Source organism: Procambarus clarkii, chromosome 13, assembly GCF_040958095.1.
Source record: "Procambarus clarkii isolate CNS0578487 chromosome 13, FALCON_Pclarkii_2.0, whole genome shotgun sequence".
NCBI lineage: Eukaryota > Metazoa > Arthropoda > Malacostraca > Decapoda > Cambaridae > Procambarus > Procambarus clarkii.
This window is the reverse complement of record NC_091162.1, coordinates 24,421,181-24,445,728: the sequence shown is the minus strand read 5'-3', so window position 1 is coordinate 24,445,728 and position 24,548 is coordinate 24,421,181. Positions and strand designations below refer to the sequence as shown.

The 24,548-nt window shown below is 51.7% G+C and overlaps 1 protein-coding gene across 5 annotated transcripts in view; it reads right to left on the bottom strand.

The window, feature by feature from the left end:
• LOC123757091 (cartilage acidic protein 1) overlaps nt 1–24,548 on the bottom strand; it is a 293,121-nt gene that overhangs the window by 123,033 nt on the left and 145,540 nt on the right. For all 5 annotated transcript variants that reach the window (XM_069323801.1, XM_069323802.1, XM_069323799.1 and 2 more), the window contains exon 6: nt 17,573–17,718. In XM_069323801.1, the coding sequence (XP_069179902.1) occupies nt 17,573–17,718 (146 nt within the window). The remainder of the gene's footprint in view (nt 1–17,572; nt 17,719–24,548) is intronic.

Sequence of the window (24,548 nt, the reverse complement as noted above, 5' to 3'; positions counted from 1 at the left end):
CCCCAGCCGAGAGACGACGCATCCGTGTACACATCGAGCGAGGGCTCGGGTAGGCGCCAAGGCACTGAACCCCGAAAAACCCGAAGAGGAAGCCGGTGACGCAGCAACCGACGCAAGGCCCCCGGGGGTCGAACTCTGCGATCGCGAGAGAGGCGGAAGGGGGAACCCCGAAGGAACCAGAACAGCCGTCGAAGCCAAACCCGACCCGGCGGGTAGACCACCATCGCGAAGTTCAGGCTCCCGCACAGCCCCTCGAGCAACCGCCGGGTGACCCGAGGGCCCTCCAGAAACAGACGAAGGCGGGACCGCAGCCGCAGGAGAGACTCCGGAGGGAGAGACAAGGAGGCGGTCCGAGAGTCCCACACGAGACCCAGCCAAGTCCGAACCTGAGAGGGAACCAGATGGGACTTCCTCCAGTTCACCAAGAACCCGAACCCGGCGAGCTGGGAAAGAACCAAATCCCTGGCTAGCAAGCAAGCTGACTGGCTGGGAGCCCAAACCAGCCAGTCGTCGAGGTAGGCCAACACCCGAACACCTAGGAGACGCAAACGAGCCACCACAACCCGTGTAAGGCGTGTGAACACGCGAGGTGCCAGGTTCAACCCGAACGGGAGACAACGAAAGCGGTAACTCAGACGCCCCACTACAAAACCGAGCCAGCCCCTGAACCGCGGATGAATCGGGACATGCCAATAAGCGTCCCGGAGGTCCAGGGACACCATCCAAGCACCCGGCTCCAAGAGGAGCCGAACCTGAGACAGCGTAGTCATCCGAAAGGAGGGGCAATGAACCCAGGGGTTCAGACGGGACAAGTCCAGAATGAACCGCAGGTCAGCGCAGTCCCGTTTCGGAACCGGAAACAGACGGGAAACCCATCTGAGGGACGACGTCGTTTCGACGACGCCCAAGCGTACCCACTCCAAGACGACTCGACAGAGCGCAGGGGAAGAAGCCTGCCCCGCCAGCCCCGACCCCCCAAAGGGGGGAGGGGCCACCCAACGCCACCGCAGGCCGCGAGACACGACCCGAAAGGCCCACGAATCGTGGGACCAGGCGCGGGCGAACAGCGCAAGCCGCCCCCCCATCGCCCCGTCAAAGGGGCAAACCGCGAAAGGGCCGGCGACCCTTACGAGACCCAGAACCCCGCACAGCGCGAACACCGCGCCGACCAGACGAGGGAGGGTCCGCAGGAGGAGCCAACCCCAAACCTGACACCAGAGGCCTACCACGACGAGAGGAACCCCGAGCCCTGGCACGACCTTTCCGGGAAGACCCACCCCGGGACCCCCGGAAAACCAACAAGTCCGACATCGGACGACAAGCCGCCGACGCAGCCTGAATAAACTGCGCCACGGCCGACTCCCCAAACAGGAGAGGACAAAAAGGGGAAGAACGCCTAAGAGCCAGAGCCCAAGCAGATTCCACGGAGGAACCCAGCACCGCCTGCCGACACGCGAGACGGGAAGCATAGAACAGGGAAACCGCATCCCGCAAAATCGGCGTGAACAGCTTCAACAAGGCAGCCGAGGACAAGGTGCCGGACCCCGGGACGGACCCAAGCGTCCCCACATCCTCCACGAGCCAATCCGAAGACAGCTCCAGGAGGGAAAAGAACCGTAAGGCCGAACACAAAAGGCCCCGAGCGCGCAAGTCCTCCGCCACGAGCGCCGCCGAAAGGGAGGGAACCTGCACATGGAGCTGAATAACGCCCACATCGCGGGGAAGGGCAGGGGCAAACAAGCACTCATTCAGGTACTCAAGTTCACCCCCCAGGAAAACCTGAAGCACCGTGGAAGCTTCCCGCCACTCCAGCGTGCGGGAACGACAGAAGGAATGCAAAGAATCCAGACCAAACAAGGGGCAGTCTGCTAGCCAGGATGACTCCGGAACCTCGTAACGGAGCCAGAAAGGGAACGAAGTCCCAAACCTGAACGTGGACGGATCCATTTCCGAGGCATAATCCGGGTCACGAAGGAGGTAAGCTGCAAAGGCCGCTCGCACCACACCAGGTTGGATGCGATAAGCCGAAAACCTCCGGAAGGACGGAACCGACGTACCTGGGGGAACACGGATCCGTACCCGGGGAGGGGCCGACACCAAATCCAACTCGTACGCAGAGGGGGGGAAAGAAAACCCCACTCCTTGTAACAATAAGCCCCGCTCAGTGGGAAGAAAAACCCAGGCGGGGTCCAGCGGGGCCCAAGGCCCCCAAGTCAGCCCCTCCCCAGCCTCGAGGTCCGTCACCACAGGACCCGAGGCCGAGTCCTCTCCCCAAGCCCCGACCCCACAAGACAAGGACGGAGCAGCCGGAAAAGCTGGAGGAAGGGGGGCCCACTGGTCAGACCCTGAAGCTTCGGCCGGGAGACAAGACTCGAATGCCTCTGCCGCCCCCCCGGAAGGGGCAACCCCCGAAGCTGCCCGAGTCTCGAGATCAAGTAACCCCTGCTCCGACCCCGAAACCCTCAGACGCTTCGGGGCCGGAAGCAGGGGCGGGGGACCAGAACGAACAGAAGGGGAAGGACGAGGAGGTGCGGACTGAACCAGGATCGAAGCGACCCCCACCCCCAAGTCCGGGTCTCGAAAAGCAAAGCGGGGCAGCCCCGGGGCATCCGGGGAAGCAACCAACCGAGCGCGTTGCAACAGACGAAACCTAGACTGCAACGCACGTGCCGCCTGTACCCGAATAGAATCATCAGAGGATTGGGTAAATTGAGTCACAAGCAAGCAGCAACACTCACAGGACTCAGGGTCGAAAGTATCACCGACCCAACAGGCAGCGTGGCAGAGGCAAAAACAATGAGGGTCACCCTGAGACAAGGGGACCGAGCAACCCTCAAACTCGCACACAGCGAGTGGGGACTCCGGGGTCACATCCATCGGACCCACGCGCCCCCTAGGGGATTCCCAGGGTCCTGAGCGTTTACTTTAAGAGGACTCGCGCTCAGGTAGTCCCAGGCAGGGTGCTGCAAACCGGCGCCCAAAACTACCAAGCAAACTTCTAAAGCTGAACCCCAGGGACGTGTACACTCACGGGGACCTAGCAGGGGGCGCCACCGAGGAGAACAGTGGAAGGGCAAAAACAAACTGAATAAAATGACAGAACCCCCCACCAGGCAAAAACAAAAAGAAAAGCAAAACCCCGCAAGAGGACAGCGAACCCCAAGGAACAGAGCCGGCCGCGATGTCGGGAATTACAAGCTGAGCAGCACCCTGCGCCCCTACCAGTGCAAACTGCCTCTTACCTGCCGGTAACAAGGGAGAACAGAACACCCAAGAGCCCAACAGGCGGCCGAAAAACCGAAAGGTAAAACGGACCAGCAGAGGCAGACCCCGAGGAGCCTGTGGAAGGTGGCCCCAAGCCCCAAGGGCAGTACTTACAGGGCACCTAGGGAAGGCAGCCCTAGGCGCATGCAGCCCGAGTACTGAAGATAACTCCTGGCTCTCGCACCCACAAAACTAACACCACACTCAAAACACAGTGCAGTAGCGACACCGGAGCCAGAGCACACGACCATCGCCCATAGCATCAGCCTCAAGAACTGAGGTGTGGGTAGCCGGCGCGGGGGGTCTGGGGCTCCCCCTTCCCCCTCCCGGGGAGGGGGGAGCTGCGCAGACAGCGGCGCGGCAGTGTGTGACGTCACACTAATTTGCTTGTTTTCGGTTGGGGAGTTCTATCCACTAGTTCGGTATTAGGTAGCAATTTTAACCAGAATAGGGGTTTGTTTTGGGGCGCTTACCTTTCTGGGTGCCTGTTCCGGTCGATGGCAGACATAGAATGCTTCCAACTACACGGGGGCTTCTATAGGCCATTGCTCCCCTTGCCTCTCTGAGGGGGCCCGGTTCTGGCCGTGGTCCCCGGTAGGCCTAAGAACTCCATACACATGACTGATGCCAAAGTCTGACATTAGCATATCAGCCTGGGATAGCTCCGGGGAGCCGACGGGGCTCCCCCCAGAAAAAAGAGGCGACAAAAAAACAAACCGGAACCGAAGGGCACTACCAACCGAGGAGAAGACAGCACACTGACCAGAGACCAGAACGGTGCAAGTGGCACACGAACAAGACGGAGGTGAAACAACGCAGAAGACAGCTTACTAACGGTGCAGAAGCAACACCAAGACCGAAAGCAAGCCGAAGCGGCTCCGCCAGCGCCACACAAAAAGAGGCAACAGTATGTGGCAAGACGACGGCCCCCAACCCCCACCAGAAAACCAAGCCGACGCTAACAAGTGCAGTCACCTAAGAAGGGACAGGAAAAGGAAGGACAGCCAAAATACCCCATACTGCCGCCAAGAGAAGTACGCAGGTGGGACACCTACCACAAAGCCACCCGACCACCAACCGGAGGCGAGACCGTGAGGCAGAAAGTAAGCAGCCCCGACAAGGCCCCTCCGAGCCCAGGAAAAGGCGGAGCCGCGGGAAGATCTCGGGCGCGACCACCGAAAACCAGGCGGCACAAAGAGATGGAACGTCTGCCGAACAGAAAACTCCCCAAAGCAAGCAAGCCCGCCAGGAGTTCAGAAACGACGGATTCGACGCGAGACATTGCAAGACCCCGAAAAACCAACCGGCAGGATAAGCCAGGAAACCGAAGAAGGTGGAAGGGTTACTGCCAGAAACAGTACCCGAACCAAGGGGTACGAGCAACTGCAACAGACTGAGACAAAGAAGCACACCACAAGACACAGGCTGAAAGAACGCCCAAGAAGCCAAGGAACACACACAGAACACCCCTGCAGCAGAGGAGGAAACAAGGGAACGCACAAGGAAATGAAGCAGTGGAAACCGACCACCCCCCCCAACGTAGCAGCAAGTGCAGGCATAACTGACCAAAGGAGATGCCAGGAAAACAACTGGGGAGAGGCAGGATGAAAGAACTGAAGCACAAAAAACCCCAGGAAAACAACCAGGGGTTGACAATCAGGCAGGGACAGAAAGACCCCATGCACATGAGAGGGCCAAGCCAGGGGTCCGAAATCCACGAAAAACATCAAGCAAACACCCATACGCAAATCCTAAGCACAAAACAGCAGCAAAGTGCCACACCACAACCGGACACAGGAACAAGGACATGCCACCATGAAACACGGTACCAATGCACACATGCAGCAGCAGCAACAGGCACCACCACAACATGCAACACGTAAATAGCAACTCGTTTCTGCAAAGACAGAGAACGGAGCAGGCAGACCCCAGACAGGTCCAACGGAAACACGACAGAACCCAGCAGGCCCAGAAACCTGCACACCAGGCGACCGACGGCGGAGAACCCCGCTCGATACCTGCTGGATGGGGTACTGGGAGCTCTTTTACACCCCAAGCCCGGCCCGAGGCCAGGCTAGACCGGCCAGAGGGTGGCCCACCAGGCAGCTGCTTGGAGTGGCCTGCAGGCCCACATACCCCCCCCCCAATCAGGATGGGCCGGAACTTCTATTCGAAAACAGGCTAGTGTGCCCCGGAAGTCCACAGACGTACCGGCAATATGGCGTATGCTTGCAAGAAGGTCGTGTAACAACCGCAGACCTCTGATGGTTGTTACAGTGTTCCCCGATTGTGCCTATAGCACCACGGCACTCCACTCGTACTATCCCGCAAGTTCTTCCAGATAGGCGGGACCCAAGAGCCAGAGCTCAAACCCTGCAAGCACAACCAGGAGAGCCCTACCTGGTGAGAACAGAACCAGCACCACAACCCACTACACGGCAGTGAGGAGAGAGGCAGAAAGAAATTTTGAAAAAGGGATTGCGGACAAATGTAAAACAGAACCAGGTCTATTCTATAAATTCATAAACAACAAATTGCAGGTAAAGGATAATATTCAGAGGTTGAAAATGGGAAATAGATTCACGGAAGATGAAAAGGAAATGTGTGAAACACTAAACGAAAAGTTCCAAAGTGTGTTTGTACAAAATGAAATCTTTAGGGAACCAGATACAATAAGAATTCCAGAGAACAACATAGAACACATAGAGGTTCCATCAATGAGGTGAACCGCGAAAGGTATACTGAACTGCAGATACTGCTCAACTGCAGAATCTGCAAACAGCAAGGGACAAAAGGGCAAAGACAACCTAAGAGCCAGGGCCCAAGCAGATTCCAAGGAGGAAGCAAGCACCGCCTGCAGACACGCGAGCCGCGAAGTATAAAACAGACACTGCATCCCGCAGGATTGGTGCAAACAGCTTCAACAGGGCAGATGATGCACGCCACCAAGCCCAAGGTACTAGATCCAGGAATGGCCCCAAGCGCTTCCACATCCTCCTCAAGCCAATCCGCATACAGCTCCAGGAGGGAAAAAATCTGCAAGACTGAAGCCAGCAGGCAAAGAGCGCGCAAGTCCTCAGCAACCAATGTAGCCAAAAGGGAGGGAACCTGCACATGAAGCTGCATGACGCCGACATCCCGAGGAACGGCTGGGGTGAACAAACAAGCATTGAGGTGCTCAAACTCACCCCCAGGAAAACCTGGACCACCGTCAGCACCTCACGCCACTCAAGCGTGTGGGAACAACAGAAAGTATGCCAAGCCTCCAAAGAAAACACAGGACAGTCTGCTAGCCAGAATGACTTCGGAACCTCATAACGAATCTAGTACGGGAAACAAAGACCCAAACCTGAAAGAAGACGGATCCATGATTGAGGAGTAATCTTGGTCGTGAAGGACATAAGCTGTAAAGGCATCCCACTCAGAGGGTAGAAAAACCCAGGAGGGGTCCCACTGGGGCCCAAGGCCCTCGAATCAGCCCCCTCCTTAGCCCCAGGAACCACCACATCAGGCCCCAGGGCTGAGTCAGTCATCTACCAAAGCCCCGGCTTCAAAAAAAAAAAAAAAGGCCAGCACAGCCATAAAAGCCGGAAGGAAGGGGGGGGGGCCACTGGTCAGACCCAAATGCTTCGGCAGGAAGAACCGGCTCGAATGCCTCCGTCACCATCCCGAAAGGGGCAACCCTTGAGACTCCCTGAGACCATCTAAATTCTGCCCCGACCCCAAAACCCTCAGACGTTTCGGAGCCAGATGCAGGTAGGGGTTGGAACAAATCGAACCACAGCGGGGGAAGGACGAGGGGGGTGCGGAGTGAACCAAGGCCGAAGCGACCAACACCCCCTCCCCAAGTCCAGGTCCCTATAACCAAAACAGGGCAGCCTCAGGGATTTCGGGTTAGCAATGAACCTAGTGCATTGCAACGATCTAAACATAACGTGCGACGCCTGCACTGCCTGTACCCAAATAGTGTAGGACTCTGGGTCGAAGGTGTCACTCACCCAGCAGGCAGTGTGACGGAGGCAAAAACAATGAGAGTCACCCTGAGACAAGGGGGACAGAGCAACCCTCAAACTCGCACAAAGCGAGAGGGGTGGGGGACTCAGGGGTCACATCTATCGAACCCTCACGCCCTCATGGGGATTCCCAGGGTCCTGAGACAGAGCTCACACTCAGAGAAGCCAAGCAGGGTACTGCAAACTGGTGGCCAAATATAACAACAAACTTTCTAAAAACTGAAACCCGAGGATGTGTTCACTCACAGTGGTCTAGCAGGGAATACCATCGGAAACACAGATAATCTTATAAGATATAGGGGGCAACCAAGCAAAGGCAGACCCTTTGCAAGCAGACAAAGGAAAACAAAATAAGAAATTAAACCCCTGCAAGAGGACAACATGCCCAGGCAGAACAGAGCCGGCCGCTATGAGAGGTGACAACTAGCTGCGCAGTACCCCGGACCCCTACCAGTGCAAACTGCCTCTTACTCTAAGGCAAACAAGGGTGCCAGAAACACCCCCTCACACAAAGGGCGGACCGAAAGCCAAGCAGCAAACAACAAAGGAGAGGCAGAACCCAAGGAACCTGTGGAAAGTAGCCCCAAGGGCAATAGTTACCAGGCACCTAGGGAAGGTAGCCCCAGGTGCATGCAGCCCGAGTACTGAAGAATTACTCGTGGCTCCTGCACCCCCAATGAGACAGCCCCCACACCACAAAGGCACAGAACTGAAAACAAAATCAGGACCCATAGCACACAACTTTAGCCTAGTGCATCAGCCTCAGAACTGGGGTTTTGGGTAGCCGGCATGTAGGGACTGGGGCTCCCCTTCCCCCTCCCAGGCAGGGGGGAGCTGTGCAGACGGTGGCACGGCGACTTGGTGACGTCATGCTCGTTTGCTCGTTTTTGTTTGGGGAGTTCTGTCCACTAGTTCGGCTATCAGTAGGAATTTCTTAACCAGAATAGGGGTTTGTTTTGGGATGCTTACCTTTCTGAGTGCCTGACCCGGTCGATGGCAGACATAGAATGCTTCCAACCACATGGGCATTTCTATAGGTCATTCCTCCTCGTGCCTCTCTGAGGAGGCCAGGTTCTGGCTCATGGTCCCCGGTGGGCCTAAGAACTCCATTCACACTGACTGATGCCAAAGTCTGACATATCCATATCAGCCTGGATAAGCTCCAGGGAGCCGTAGGGGCTCCCCCCAGAAAACGCCAATTTCTGGGCAAGTCCTGGAGGCTTCCTGAAGCCATTATCACTGATTCAGTGCTATACTACTAGGTGCCATCAGGCGTGGAGTTCTATTGGCCTACCAGGGACCACGAGCCAGAACCTTGCCCCTTAAAGAGGTGCAGGGAGCGATTGCCTATGAAAACTTTACATTTAAAGCTAATCATAATTGCCACCACCAGGGAAGCACCTAGAAAGTAAGGCAAAATAGACTACTGCATGGTTAAAATGAGACTGCAGCATTAAAAAATGCCAAAAGAGCTCCCCCAACAATTTAAACAAACCACCCACATTTTGTGAAACTAGCACAAGCTAATTTGCTCCAACTTTCCCCCTCGTTTGGGGGGAGGAGGAGAGGAAGCCGGCTGACCCACATCACCATCAATTCTGTGATGATCCCCGTGGCATAGTGGTAAAACACTCGCTCGGTGCTTTGCGAGCGCTGTGGCCTGGTTTCGTATCCTGGATGGGGAGGATTGATCGGCCGCCAATCCTTAACTGTAGCCTCTGTTCACCCAGTGATGAACCAAAGAAATGAACCAATACCAAAGGAAACAGAGAGTTAGTTTAAATGGAATCAAGTCAGAGTGGGAAAATGTTGTAAGTGGAGTGCCTCAAGGCTCTGTCCTGGGACCTCTGTTGTTTATAATATATATAAATGATTTAGATTCAGGTTTGAGTAGCAACATTTGCAAATTTGCCGATGATACGAAAATCGGTAGGGTAATTAATTCGGTGGAGGACTCACTATCACTTCAAGTTGATCTAGATAGGGTTTTGAAATGGTCAAAGGATTGGCAGATGCAGTTTAATGCTGATAAATGTAAAGTTCTGAGGTTAGGTAATGATGATAGAGTTACAAGATACGAGCTAGATGGTGTTGTGATTGCGAAGTCGGATTGCGAAAGGGATCTGGGAGTTATGATTAGTAAGAATTTAAAACAAAAGGATCAATGCATAAATGTTCGTAATAAGGCAAATCGGACACTTGGATTTATTAATCGCAGCGTTAGTAACAAGACACCTGGTGTGGTTCTCAAGCTATATCTTGCTCTAGTTAGGCCCCATTTAGATTATGCAGTTCAGTTTTGGTCACCATATTATAGAATGGATATAAATTCACTTGAACGTGTCCAGCGTAGGATGACTAAGTTAATTCCCCAAATTAGAAATCTTTCATATGAAGAAAGATTAACAAAGCTTAAGTTGCATTCACTGGAAAGGCGAAGAGTTAGGGGTGACATGATAGAGGTTTACAAGTGGATGAATGGACATAACCGGGGGGATATTAATAGGGTATTAAAAGTATCAACACAGGACAGAACACGAAACAATGGATATAAATTGGATAAGTTTAGATTTAGGAAAGACTTGGGTAAATACTGGTTCAGTAACAGGGTTGTTGATTTGTGGAACCAATTGCCGCGTAACATTGTGGAGGTGGGGTCCCTCGATTGTTTCAAGCACGGGTTGGACAAGTATATGAGTGGGATTGGGTGGTTATAGAATAGGAGCTGCCTCGTATGGGCCAATAGGCCTTCTGCAGTCACCTTTGTTCTTATGTTCTTATGTTCTTATGAATGGGTACCTGGTTGTTAAATGACTTGACGGGTCATATTCCGGGAAAAAAATTAGGATTAAGGACCTGCCCGAAACATTGTGTGTGCTAGTGGCTTTACAAGAATGTAAGAACTAAACTATTGTATATATAAATACACACACATAAAAAAAAGATGGAACACACAGACTCCCTGCAAAAGGGAGGGTGTCAGGGAGACTCCCAGGCTCACCCAGAAATTGGCGTTTCATTACACTCAACGCTGGTTCTCTGGGGGAAGGCCCTTGAGGCTCCCTGAAGCTAAGTTCCCACAGAGAAGGACCAAGGACCTACCAAGCAAGAGGCAGCACCACAGGTATTAAGACGAGGATGAGATATTCAACTGCCACAGATGACTGAATGTCACACAAGACCACAGAGCACCAGGAACGTTCACTAGATACCTGGCCACAAAGACCCGGTTCAATCTTATAAAAACAGCGTTGAATGTATTGAAACGCTATTTTCTGAGTGAGCCCTGGAGGTTTACTGAAAGTATCCACACTGATATGTGCTATATTAGTTTGTGGTCATCAGCCACAGGAGTATTTATGCCTACCAGGAACCACGAGCCACAACCTGCCCCCCTGTCAGAGAGGTGCAGGGAGCAATGGCCTATGAACACATTTCATTTAAAGTATGTCATAATTCCCATTGACCAGGAAAGCACCCAGAAAGGTAGGGGCATCAAAACACAGTCCACGTGTTTGATGGTCTATGGTCCACATTCCACTAAACATAAGAGATTCACGGTTGTTCATCGTCCTCCCAGTGAGCTTAAGAAATATTGCCGGAACAACCGTGGACATCTTCAAGAGAAAACTAGATTGTTTTCTAAAAAAAGTACAGGACCAACCGGGCTGTAGCGAGTATGTGGGGCCTGCAGACTGCTCCAAGCAACAGCCTGGTGGACCAAACTCTCACAAGTCAAGCCTGGCATCGGGCCGAGCTTGGGGAATAAAACAACTCCCAGAACCCCATCAAGCAGGTATCAAGTAGTTAACAAACTACCATCTTGTTAACCTCTGCAATCTACATCCAAAAAGATCAATATCACTCCTCAAGAAAGAAACCAAACAAACAACTCTGCATGTGACTACAGAGCACCATTTGGTTTCCGAACTTTATTTATCCGAAACTTCCAGTTTCCCGATTGGGGTTGGGGAGTCATGTTACCCGAACAAAGTTCGGGTAGGAAGGGGTCCGCCAAGCGTCACGCCGGCCTGTGGTGGTGGGTGGGAGATGGTCCAGTTTGCTTACTGTGACTTCACAGATTCACGGCCTATTATTCCTATTATTTTGAATTGTCATAAGGCTGGAATGTTCATTCTGTGCTTTTGTTTTACATATCTGTATAATCAAGAAACATCCGTGCACCATGTTGGCTCCAAATGCACGCATTGCGTCAGTGATGACTGACAGGTGGGTGGGTGGATGGGAGAGCTTAGGTGGGAGGCAGTATGAGAGAGAGGGGGAGAATCAGTGAGAGAGGGAGAGAATTAGTCAGAAAGGGAGGGAGAGATGCTAGGAGGGAGGGGGAGGTGGGGAGAGATGCTAGGAGGTAGGCAGGAAGAGAGGCAAGTAGTGAGAATGAGGGAGGGAGGGAGGGAGGGAGGGAGGGAGGGAGGGTGGGAGGGAGGGAGGGTGGGAGGGTGGGAGGGTGGGAGGGTGGGAGGCAGGCAGGCAGGCAGGCAGGCTGGCTGGCTGGCTGGCTGGCTGGCTGGCTGGCTGGCTGGCTGGCTGGCTGGCTGGCTGGCTGGCTGGCTGGCTGGCAGGCAGGCAGGCAGGCAGGCAGGAAGGCAGGCAGAGAGGGAGGGAGGTTGGCAGGCGGGCTGGCAGAGAGGGAGGGAGGCAGGGAGGGAGGCTGGTAGGCAGGCTGGTAGAGAGGGAGGCTGGCAGGTAGGCAGGCTATCAGAGAGGGAGGGAGGCTGGCAGGCAGTCTGGCAGAGTGGGAGGGAGGTTGGCAGGCAGTCTGGCAGAGAGGGAGGGACGTTGGCAGGCAGGCTGGCAGAGAGGGAGGGAGGCTGGCAGGCAGGCTGGCAGAGAGGGAGGGAGGCTGGCAGGCAGGCTGGCAGAGAGGGAGGGAGGTTGGCAGGCATGCTTGAAGAGAGGGAGGGAGGCTGGCAGGCAGGCTGGCAGAGAGGGAGGGAGGGAGGCTGGCTGGCAGAGAGGGAGGGAGGTTGGCAGGCAGGCTTGCAGAGAGGGAGGGAGGCTGGCAGGCAGGCTGGCAGAGAGGGAGGGAGGCTGGCAGGCAGGCTGGCAGAGAGGGAGGGAGGTTGGCAGGCATGCTTGCAGAGAGGGCGGGAGGCTGGCAGGCAGGCTGGCAGAGAGGGAGGGAGGTTGGCAGGCAGGCTGGCAGAGAGGGAGGGAGGCTGGCAGGCAGGCTGGCAGAGAGGGAGGGAGGCTGGCAGGCAGGCTGGCAGAGAGGGAGGGAGGTTGGCAGGCATGCTTGAAGAGAGGGAGGGAGGCTGGCAGGCAGGCTGGCAGAGAGGGAGGGAGGGAGGCTGGCTGGCAGAGAGGGAGGGAGGTTGGCAGGCAGGCTTGCAGAGAGGGAGGGAGGCTGGCAGGCAGGCTGGCAGAGAGGGAGGGAGGCTGGCAGGCAGGCTGGCAGAGAGGGAGGGAGGTTGGCAGGCATGCTTGCAGAGAGGGAGGGAGGCTGGCAGGCAGGCTGGCAGAGAGGGAGGGAGGCTGGCAGGCAGACTGGCAGAGAGGGAGGGAGGCTGGCAGAGAGGGAGGGAGGCTGGCAGAGAGGGAGGGAGGCTGGCAGAGAGGGAGGGAAGCTGGCAGAGAGGGAAGGAGGCTGGCAGAGAGGGAGGGAGGTTGGCAGGCAGGCTGGCAGAGAGGGAGGGAGGTTGGCAGGCAGGCCGGCAGAGAGGGAGGGAGGCTGGCAGGCAGTCTGGCAGAGAGGGAGGGAGGCTGGCAGAGAGGGAGGGAGGTTGGCAGGCAGGCTGGCAGAGAGGGAGGGAGGTTGGCAGGCAGGCTGGCAGAGAGGGAGGGAGGTTGGCAGGCAGGCTGGCAGAGAGGGAGGGAGGTTGGCAGGCAGGCTGGCAGAGAGGGAGGGAGGTTGGCAGGCAGGCTGGCAGAGAGGGAGGGAGGTTGGCAGGCAGGCTGGCAGAGAGGGAGGGAGGTTGGCAGGCAGGCTGGCAGAGAGGGAGGGAGGTTGGCAGGCAGGCTGGCAGAGAGGGAGGGAGGTTGGCAGGCAGGCTGGCAGAGAGGGAGGGAGGTTGGCAGGCAGGCTGGCAGAGAGGGAGGGAGGTTGGCAGGCAGGCTGGCAGAGAGGGAGGGAGGTTGGCAGGCAGGCTGGCAGAGAGGGAGGGAGGTTGGCAGGCAGGCTGGCAGAGAGGGAGGGAGGTTGGCAGGCAGGCTGGCAGAGAGGGAGGGAGGTTGGCAGGTAGGCTGGCAGAGAGGGAGGGAGGCTGGCAGAGAGGGATAGAGGCTGGCAGAGAGGGAGGGAGGCTGGCAGAGAGGGAGGGAGGCTGGCAGAGAGGGAGGGAGGCTGGCAGAGAGGGAGGGAGGTTGGCAGGCAGGCTGGCAGAGAGGGAGGGAGGTTGGCAGGCAGGCTGGCAGAGAGGGAGGGAGGCTGGCAGGCAGTCTGGCAGAGAGGGAGGGAGGCTGGCAGGCAGTCTGGCAGAGAGGGAGGGAGGCTGGCAGGCAGTCTGGCAGAGAGGGAGGGAGGCTGGCAGAGAGGGAGGGAGGTTGGCAGGCAGGCTGGCAGAGAGGGAGGGAGGTTGGCAGGCAGGCTGGCAGAGAGGGAGGGAGGTTGGCAGGCAGGCTGGCAGAGAGGGAGGGAGGTTGGCAGGCAGTCTGGCAGAGAGGGAGGGAGGTTGGCAGGCATGCTGGCAGAGAGGGAGGGAGGTTGGCAGGCAGGCTGGCAGAGTGGGAGGGAGGCTGGCAGGCAGTCTGGCAGAGTGGGAGGGAGGTTGGCAGAGAGGGAGGGAGGTTGGCATGCAGGCTGGCAGAGAGGGAGGGAGGTTGGCAGGCAGTCTGGCAGATAGGGAGGTTGGCAGGCAGGCTGGCAGAGAGGGAGGGAGGTTGGCAGGCAGGCTGGCAGAGTGGGAGGGAGGCTGGCAGCACTAGGGAGTGCCCAGGGAAGGGAATCCTGAACACATGTAGCTCCAAGTGCACTAAACTCCTGGTCCACAGACACAAATGTGCAAGAAATAGCCACCAGCAAAAAATATAACCCCCCCCCCCCCAAAAAAAAAGGGGCCAAAGTGACAGTGGCAGACCCAGAATGCATCAGAGAAGAACTGATAGTGGAGTGGCTTGTGAGCTGTGGACCCCCTTCCCTCCTCCCCTGAAACAAGGGAAAGGGTAGGGCGAACGAGTGGGCACTAGTTTTGTAGCATTTTTGATAATTTGTTTACATTGTTTTGGGAGTTCTATGGCCACTTTTGAGCCAGAAGGTCTTGGAGGCAGCCAACTGTGGTTTGTTTTTACACTGACTTTCTGGGTGCCTTCCTCAGTGGTGGCATATATGATTAACTTAATTTAAAAATGTCACAGCTCCCTTCACTTCCGTGAGAGAACCAGGTTCTGGCACTGGGTCCCCTGTAAGCCAGAGAATTCCATACCTGATGGCACTTACATTGAAGACAGTAGCTTCAGGGGCAGAGAACCTCACAAGTCAAAAAGCACCAGAAAATCCAGAAAATTTGGTAGAAAGAGGATGGTTTGTAGTTGAGTGAATGTGTACCTTTATTAATAGTAAACCATAATAGAAAAATCCATAAAAAACCAACGTTGATTGTAATGAAACGCCATTTTCTGGGTGAGCTCAGGAGGTTCCCTGTAGCTAATCGGGCTAATGTACTTTATATTAGACCGGGACATTAGCTATGGAGTTCAGACCTGTGAGAGATCAGCACCAGAACCTGGCCCTTTCAGAGAGGTTTCAGGGAGCAATGGCCCTGGAAAACCCCCTTATGGTTGGGGTTTTCCTTATCTGCCATTGATCGGAGTTAGGCACCCAGAAAGGTAGGCATAACAAAACAAACCCCACATGGTAAGAAACTAAAACAAAAAACGAACAGAGAGGTAGAAACTCCCTACAATCCCAAAGAAACAAGCAAACATCACACTTTACTGCTGCGCAGCTTGTCTGCACAGCCCTCCCCTCCTTGGGAGGGGGTGGGGAGGCTCCAGACCTCACCGCGGCGGCTGCCTATCATCAGTTCGGAAGTTAAGCTTCAACCAAAGAGAAGGAAAAAAGGGACTTACCCGGGAGGCGGCCGCCACAAACTCCTCAACGCGAAGTTGAGACAACTGGCTGCAACCTGCGACCCAAAGCAACACAAGAATGCCCAGGAACAGACACGTTCACCAAATAACAGGCGGCCAGGACCCTGTTCGATCTCCAAAATCCACGCACCCGAATATGAGCCCAAGACATGTTACCGAACACGGCAGCCCAAGCTGCAAACTTCCAAACGTCATGGGGACGAAGATAGACTGCAGGCTGACTAGACTTAATAACCCTGCAGACAACCTGGGAGACCCGAGCCCTGGCACAGAGAATGAGGGAAACTGGATCAACCCAAAGCCACCCCAGCCAAGGCGCGCAGGTAATGGCGAAGAGGCACAACTGGACACAACACATGATGCACCCCAGGCCAACCAACCAAGCATCAATGACCCACGGGCCCCTCCAGAAAGCAGCCATCTCATTCTTTGCCAGAAAAGACGGAGAAGACTACAAACGTACAAACCTACCCCCAGGACCAAAAGAGCAGAAACTCCTGCGCTGGAGGCCAGAGAAGAGCATGAAGCTCCCCTACCCAACTCCCAGAGGCCAATGCCAACAAAAACAGGGCCTTGGAAAAACAATCTTGGACCAAAGGGGCCACCACAAACCGAGGAGAGGAAAGATATGAGAGCACCCTGTCCAAGGACCAGGACGGCTCAGGAGGTGCATGAGCAGACCGGAGGTGAAACATAGCACAAGAAAGCTTACAGGAACGGGCCGGATGTGACGTCCACCCCGAACACAAGCTGGAGCGGCTCCTCCAGCACCGCATGATACAAGGCGACAGAATTAGGCATCAAATGACAGTCCTGAAAAAGCCAAGAAAGAAAGGAAAAGACAACCCGACACAAAAGAGAAGACAACTTACGAAGAGCAAGAAAATGGCGAAAAGAATGCCAGGAAACTTCCTACTGTCGCTGAGACGAAGCTCTCAGGTGGGACACCATCAACGAAGCCACCTGATCACCATACAAATGGTGATACACCCACGTCAAAAAAGACCAGATGCGAAGAGCAGAAGAGGTTGAACCACCCCCGTATCCGGAACGGTACGACCTGCTAAAAAAAGCAGAACCGCAGGAAACGCCCCGGGTTTGGACACAGAGCAAACAGCACCGGAAACCATTTCTAGGCTGGCCACCATGGGGTCACAAGGACTATTCTCCCTGGGAAGGTCTCCAACCAAGCCAGAACCCGAAGAAACAGCTGGACCGGGGGAAGAGGTACAGGTAACCCCACCTCGACCAGTCCTGCTGAAAGGCATCCACTGCAAACGCCTCGCAGTCGGGAAAGGGCGTCACATAGACTGGGAGATGCTGAGACCACGCTGACGTGAAGAGGTCCACATCCGGGAGTTCGCACGTCTGGCAGATCCAACGAAACGAGTCGTCGTCGACTGTCCATTCCGTGGACAGGGGAATGAAGCGAGACAGGCCGTCCGCCAGGACGTTGGACACTCCTCGAATATGAACCGCACGGAGAGCCAAACCCCGAGAATCCAGCAGACAAACCACTTGAAGGGACCAACCCCAAAGAGGCAAGGACCAGAGAAAACTCTTGTGGATGAGGCAATGAACCACCGAAGAACAGTCTGAATGGAGCAGGATGGTCGAACTCCGAGTGACCCAAACCCTCCGAAGCGCGAACCAGTCTGCTGCGAACTCCCAAACCGTGCTGTGAGCCTGACAGAAGGACGGACCCCACCTTCCCTGGCTGGTCTGGTGAGCACTGATCACAAAGCCCCAGCCGAGAGATGACGCGTCTGTGAACACATTAAGCGAAAGCTTGGGAAGGCGCCAAGGCACCGAACCCCCAAAACCCCGAAGAGGAAGCCAGAGATGCAGCAACCGACACAAGGCCCCTGGAAGACGAACCCAACGACTGCGAGAGAGGCGGAAGGTTCGACTTTTGGCTTGCAATTTATTTGATCAAAAGTAGTTTGTTTTGGAATTCCTATCTTTCTGGGTGCCTGACCTGGCAGATGACAGACAAAGACTGCTTCCAATTACACAGGGGGTGTCTTTAGGCCATTGCTCCTCGTGCCTCTCTTGAGGGGGGCCAGGTTCTGGCTCTGCTCCCCGGTGAGCTTAGAACTCCTTTGATCGACTGTTGCCACTGATCTAATATATACACATCAGCCCGGTATAGCTCCTGGGAGCCAAAGGGGTTCTCCACAGAAAATACCAAAATTCACATCTATATGGGTTCTCTGTGTAACTGTACTACACAGCGTGAGCCTTACTTGTGAGCTTAGCAAGGCCAGCCTCTTGGGCAACATTTCTCATTACCACAACTCCATTAGCTACATCACTGCAACTTTCATCCATTTCTATTAGAGCACGGACACCCATCTTCTCTCTTACATAATTGGCCAGGTAGATAGCATACCTATGAAAGAAAAGGTACTAAGATTAGGAAGCAAGAAAAACATTTTAAATTTATGATAGTTCATCAGAATTTTAGTTTGGTCTATGTTCACAATCATTCATAAATTAATAATATCTCTCTATACCAAAGTTGCACAAATTCCAAACCTAATTATAGTATGAAGCAACTCAACAAGACAAGTTTAAGGGAGCCACAAGGGGTTCCCTTCAGAATTAGGGCTCAATATAGGAAGAGAGCTAACCCATAAACCTGGTTGGTATTAAACAAGTAATACCAATGAGCAAGAAACTGGCTACATGACATTGAGAAGACAGGCAGAAAGAAACTATGAGAAAGGGTTAATAGAGAAATGTAAAAGAGAACCAGGCCACTTCAATCTTTTTTATTTACGTGCAGATACGTAATCTGCACGTAAAGGATAAAATCCTGTTGCTGAAAATGGGGGAACAGATTCACAGAGAATGAAAAAGGAATGTGCAAAACACTATATGAACAGTTTCAATGTATTTTTGTGCCAAATTAGGTTTTAAGAAAAATCAGACAATCCCAATTTCAAAGAACATAAGAATGAAGGTAACTGCAGAAGGCATATTGACCCATATGAGGCAGCTCCTATTTATATCCACCAAATCTCATTCATATATAGTAATCCACTCAATTTAACGACCTCTTATTTACCGATCCGCCTGTTTTAATGACCGATTTTTAGATCGTTAACTGCCGCCTTATTTACAGAGTCATTGGCCGTCGAATCTGGAATAGGGAATTAAGTTTACAGAGTCCAGTATGTGGTAAACTGGAGGCCAGTATTGTGTTTGTTGTGACAACCTTGCCCTCGCTAGGCCAGTGGTTATATTTTCCCTTCACAGATTTTACTTCCTCTGTTATGCAGCATTTAGTCAAAGCTAGTCACAGTTACAACCAATCAACGGCAACCATAATCAAGTCACAGTCAGTCAAACATTCAGTCACAAGTCAGTCAGGCATTCACAGTCACAAGCCAGTTAGGCATTCACAGTTGTGGTAGCAACCAGTCACAGTTTGTAAACAACATGAGTGTAATGATGTTTACAGAACACCAATGTTATGTACTCTCACAAATCCAATGTACCTTCATGTATATAAGTAAGTCCATCCGTCAGTCAGTCAGTCAGTCTATCAGTTAGATCAGTGAGGTCAGCGAGGTTGGTCGGTCGGTTGGTCGTTCGCCAGTCAGTCCGACAGTCCGTTAGTCAGTCAGTCCATCAGTTCGTCAGTCCATCAGTCTGTCAGTCAGTCAGGTCAGGTCAGTTGGTCAGTCAGTCAGGTCAGATCGGTCAGGTCGGGTCAGTCAAGTCAGGTCGGGTCAGTCAAGTCAGGTCGGGCCAGTCAAGTCAGGTCGGGTCAGTCAGATCAGGTCATGTCAGATCAGTCAGGTTGGGTCAGTAAGGTCAGGTCAGTCATGTTGGGTCAGTCAGATCAGGTCAGTCAGATCAGGTCAGTCAAGTCAAGTCAGTCAGTCAGTGCAGTCAGTCAGTGCAGTCAGTCAGTGCAGTCAGTCAGTGCAGTCAGTCAGGCATTCACAGTCACAAGTCAGTCAGGCATTCACAGTCACAAGTCAGTCAGGCATTCACAGTCACAAGTCAGTCAGGCATTCACAGTCACAAGTCAGTTAGGCATTCACAGTCACAAGTCAGTTAGGCATTCACAGTCACAAGTCAGTTAGGCATTCACAGTCACAAGTCAGTTAGGCATTCACAGTCACAAGTCAGTTAGGCATTCACAGTTGTGGTAGCAACCAGTCACAGTTTGTATACAACAAATACAAATACAAATTTTTATTCAGGTAAAGTACATACATACAAGGTAAGATACAAAAGTTGATGGATTTATAGATAGAGCTAGTACATACAATGCCTAAAGCTACTATTACGCAAAGCGTTTTGGGCAGGAAAAACACTAAAGACTAAAACTTAATACTAATTGAGATTAAAGTATAAATTGTGTTGAGAAAAAATAAGAAAAATAATGAAAAAAAAAGGGGGGGGAAACATGGCAGAAAAAAAAGGAAAAATACAATTTGGTCAACAAACAGCATTGTTTAAAATCATAGACATGGGTTAACATTTAGGGGTGAGGTAGGTTACATTGAGTTAATTAGGTAGCACTTAGTTTTTATCTTAAACTGGTTGGGAGAGGTACAGTCTTTAACATAATTGGGAAGGTCATTCCACATTCGAGGTCCCTTGATTTGTAAAGCATTTCTTGTTTGACTAAGTCGTACTCTTGGAATATCAAATAGGTATTTGTTTCTAGTGTGGTGCTCATGGGATCTGTTACAACCTTCTAGGAAGCTTTTAAGGTCCGGATTGACATTACTGTTCAGCGTTTTATATATATAAAATACACATGAGAGGATGTGCAGTGACTTAATATCTAACATATTCAGAGATTTGAGTAAGGGTACCGAGTGATGTCTGGGGCCAGAGTTGGATATTGTCCTAATAGCAGCTTTGTGTTTTTTTTTTTTTTTTTTTTTTTTTTGAGATATATACAAGAGTTGTTACATTCTTGTACAGCCACTAGTACGCGTAGCGTTTCGGGCAAGTCCTTAATCCTATGGTCCCTGGAATACGATCCCCTGCCGCGAAGAATCGTTTTTTCATCCAAGTACACATTTTACTGTTGCGTTAAACAGAGGCTACAGTTAAGGAATTGCGCCCAGTAAATCCTCCCCGGCCAGGATACGAACCCATGACATAGCGCTCGCGGAACGCCAGGCGAGTGTCTTACCACTACACCACGGAGACTGTTGAGTAATTAGAGGACGTAAATGATTTTGGGTAGTAGAACCCCAAGCACAAATACCATAGTTGAGATAAGGATAGATGAGAGAGTAATAGAGCATCACCAGGGCAGGGCGATGTACATAATATCTTATCTTAGAAAGAATGCCAACAGTTTTTGAAACTTTTTTTGATATATTTAGAATGTGACCCTGGAAATTCAGCTTTTAGAAAATGAGAACGCCAAGGAATTTGCCATGTACTTTGTTACAAATTTGGGTATTGTTAATCCTGAGATTTATTTGATTTGAGGATTTATTGCCAAACAAAATATAGAAAGTTTTGTCAATATTGAGGGTGAGTTTGTTGGCAGTTAGCCAGTGATGGACTTTATTTAGCTCAGTATTCACTGTGACATTTAGAGCAAGGGGGTCAGGACTGGAGTAAATGAAGGTCGTGTCGTCAGCAAATAGAATTGGTTTGAGATGTTGGGAGGCATTTGGAAGGTCATTAATGTAGATGAGAAAGAGGAGAGGGCCAAGTATGCTGCCCTGGGGAACACCAATGTTGATAGGTAGGGGTGGGAGAAATTGAATTATTCACAGAAACATATTGGAGCCTGTCTGTAAGGTAAGACCTAAGGTACTGCAGGGAGTGACCTCTAACTCCATAATGTTCGAATTTAAGAAGAAGATTTTGATGGTTGACAGTGTCAAAAGCCTTATGCAGGTCCACAAATAATCCAATAGGGAACTCATTTTTATCAAGAGCTGCATGTATCAAGTTAATCATACAAATAATTGCATCGTTAGTGCTTTTTTGGGGTCTGAAGCCATATTGAGATTTGAGTGTAATGATGTTTACAGAACACCAACATTATGTACTCTCACAAATCCAATGTATCTTCTTGTATATAAGGCAGTCAGTGAGGTCAGTCGGGTGAGGTCGGTCAGGTGGGGTCGGTCAGGTGGGGTCGGTCAGGTAAGGTCAGTCAGGTGGGGGTCAGTCAGGTGGGGGTCAGTCAGGTGGGGGTCAGTCAGGTGGGGTCAACCAGGTCAGGTCAGTCAGGTCAGGTCAGTCAGGTCGGGTCAGTCATGTTGGGTCATGTCATGTCGTTTATGTCAAGCCCTGTCATGTCGGTCATGACAGGTCAGGTCATGATGGTCATGTCACGCCAGTCAAGTCATGTCAATCAGGTCAGGTCAGTCAGTGCAGATCAGTCAGTGCAGGTCAGTCAGTGCAGGTCAGTCAGTAATTACCTAAGTGTAATTACCTAAGTGTAGTTACAGGATGAGAGCTACGCTCGTAGTGTCCCGTCTTCCCAGCACTCTTTGTCATATAACGCTTTGAAACTACTGACGGTCTTGGCCTCCACCACCTTCTCACTTAACTTGTTCCAACCGTCTACCACTCTATTTGCGAAGGTGAATTTTCTTATATTTCTTCGGCATCTGTGTTTAGCTAGTTTAAATCTATGACCTCTTGTTCTTGAAATTCCAGGTCTCAGGAAGTCTTCCCTGTCGATTTTATCAATTCCTGTTACTATTTTGTATGTAGTGATCATATCACCTCTTTTTCTTCTGTCTTCTAGTTTTGGCATATTTAATGCTTCTAACCTCTCCTCGTAGCTCTTGCCCTTCAGTTCTGGGAGCCACTTAGTAGCATGTCTTTGCACCTTTTCCAGTTTGTTGATGTGCTTCTTAAGATATGGGCACCACACAACAGCTGCATATTCTAGCTTTGGCCTAACAAAAGTCATGAACAATTTCTTTAGTATATCGCCATCCATGTATTTAAATGCAATTCTGAAGTTAGAAAGCATAGCATAGGCTCCTTGCACAATATTCTTTATGTGGTCCTCAGGTGATAGTTTTCTATCTAGAACCACTCCTAGATCTCTTTCTTTATCAGAATTCTTTAAAGATTTCTCACATAATATATAGGTTGTGTGGGGTCTATGTTCTCCTATTCCACATTCCATAACATGACATTTATTAACATTAAATTCCATTTGCCAAGTGGTGCTCCATATACTTATTTTGTCCAGGTCTTCTTGAAGGGCATGACAGTCATCTAAATTCCTTATCCTTCCTATTATCTTAGCATCATCAGCAAACATGTTCATATAATTCTGTATACCAACTGGTAGATCATTTATGTACACAATAAACATCACTGGTGCAAGAACTGAACCCTGTGGTACTCCACTTGTGACATTTCTCCATTCCGATACATTGCCTCTGATTACTGCCCTCATTTTTCTATCAGTCAGAAAATTTTTCATCCATGATAGAAGCTTACCTGTCACCCCTCCAATATTTTCCAGTTTCCAGAACAACCTCTTATGTGGAACTCTGTCGAAAGCCTTTTTTAGGTCCAGATAGATGCAGTCAACCCAACCATCTCTTTCCTGTAATATCTCTGTGGCTCGATCATAGAAACTGAGTAAATTCGATACACAGGATCTTCCAGATCGAAAACCATACTGTCTGTCTGATATTATATCATTTCTCTCTAGGTGTTCTACCCATTTAGTTTTGATTAGTTTTTCCAATACTTTCACTATTACACTTGTCAATGATACAGGTCTATAATTGAGGGGGTCTTCCCTGCTGCCACTTTTGTAGATTGGAACTATGTTAGCCTGTTTCCACCCGTCTGCTACGATTCCTGTACACAGGGATGCCTGAAAGATCAGGTGAAGTGGAATGCTGAGCTCAGATGCACATTCTCTCAGAACCCATGGTGAAACGCCATCTGGGCCAGCTGCTTTGTTCTTACCGAGCTCCTTGAGCATTTTTTCCACTTCGTCTCTAGACACCTCTATGTGTTCTATGTTGTTCTCTGGAATTCTTATTGTATCTGGTTCCCTAAAGATTTCATTTTGCACAAACACACTTTGGAACTTTTCGTTTAGTGTTTCACACATTTCCTTTTCATCTTCCGTGAATCTATTTCCCATTTTCAACCTCTGAATATTATCCTTTACCTGCAATTTGTTGTTTATGAATTTATAGAATAGACCTGGTTCTGTTTTACATTTGTCCGCAATCCCTTTTTCAAAATTTCTTTCTGCCTCTCTCCTCACTGCCGTGTAGTTGTTTCTCGCATCTTTGTATCGCTGGTATGTTTGGGGGTTCGGCCTCTTCCTGTATTGATTCCATTTTTGTGTCTTTCGGTCTCTAGCCCTCTCGCAATTTCTATTGAACCAATCCTGTTTCCTAGTTCTGCATCTCTGTTTTGGTATAAATTTTTTTGTGCCTTTATCATATCAGTGCAGGTCAGTCAGTGCAGGTCAGTCAGGGAAGTCTTTCAGGGAAGTCTGTCAGAGCAGTTTACCTCCAAGGCCACCATCTGGTAGGAAGGTAGCCGAGTTGTTGTTTTAGATTCAGCTACTCGGAACAAAACATTTTAAGTAGCACGGGCTATGGTGAGTATAGTGGACTTACCTGGCACAGAAGGGGGCTGTAACTGGGTAGCCAAGAATCTGAACCGTATTAATACCGTACGGACTGTCTCCACACGGCTGGAGGGGTGGGAAATATATTTGGGAGGGTATGGCATGGGGATGGGGAGGTGGGTAGGATGTAGCCGGTTTGGGGGAGCTGAGGGGATGTGGCATAACCACAGCCAGTCTGTGACAGTCCATCTGCCACTCTACCACCCAAAGCCTGCCCACCCACCCAAGCCCGCCAAAACCCACACAAGCCCACCCAACTGCCCAAACATGCCCAAGCCTACCCAAAACCACCCAAGCTTGCCCAAAACCACCCAAGCCTGCCCAAAAAGAACACCCACCGACCCTAACCCACCCAAGCCCTCCCAACTGCTCGAACCCACCCAACCCTGCCCAAAACCACCCACCCGGCCGAACCTACCCAAGATTGCCGACCCGCCTGGACCCACCCATACCCACCCAAGACTGCCTACCCACCCAAAACTACCTAAGCCCACCCACCCATATGAACCCACCCATAAATGCCCACCCACCTGCCCAAACCAACCGACCCGCCTGAACCCATCCAAACCCACCCAAGCCCGCCCACCCACCTGAACCCACCCAAG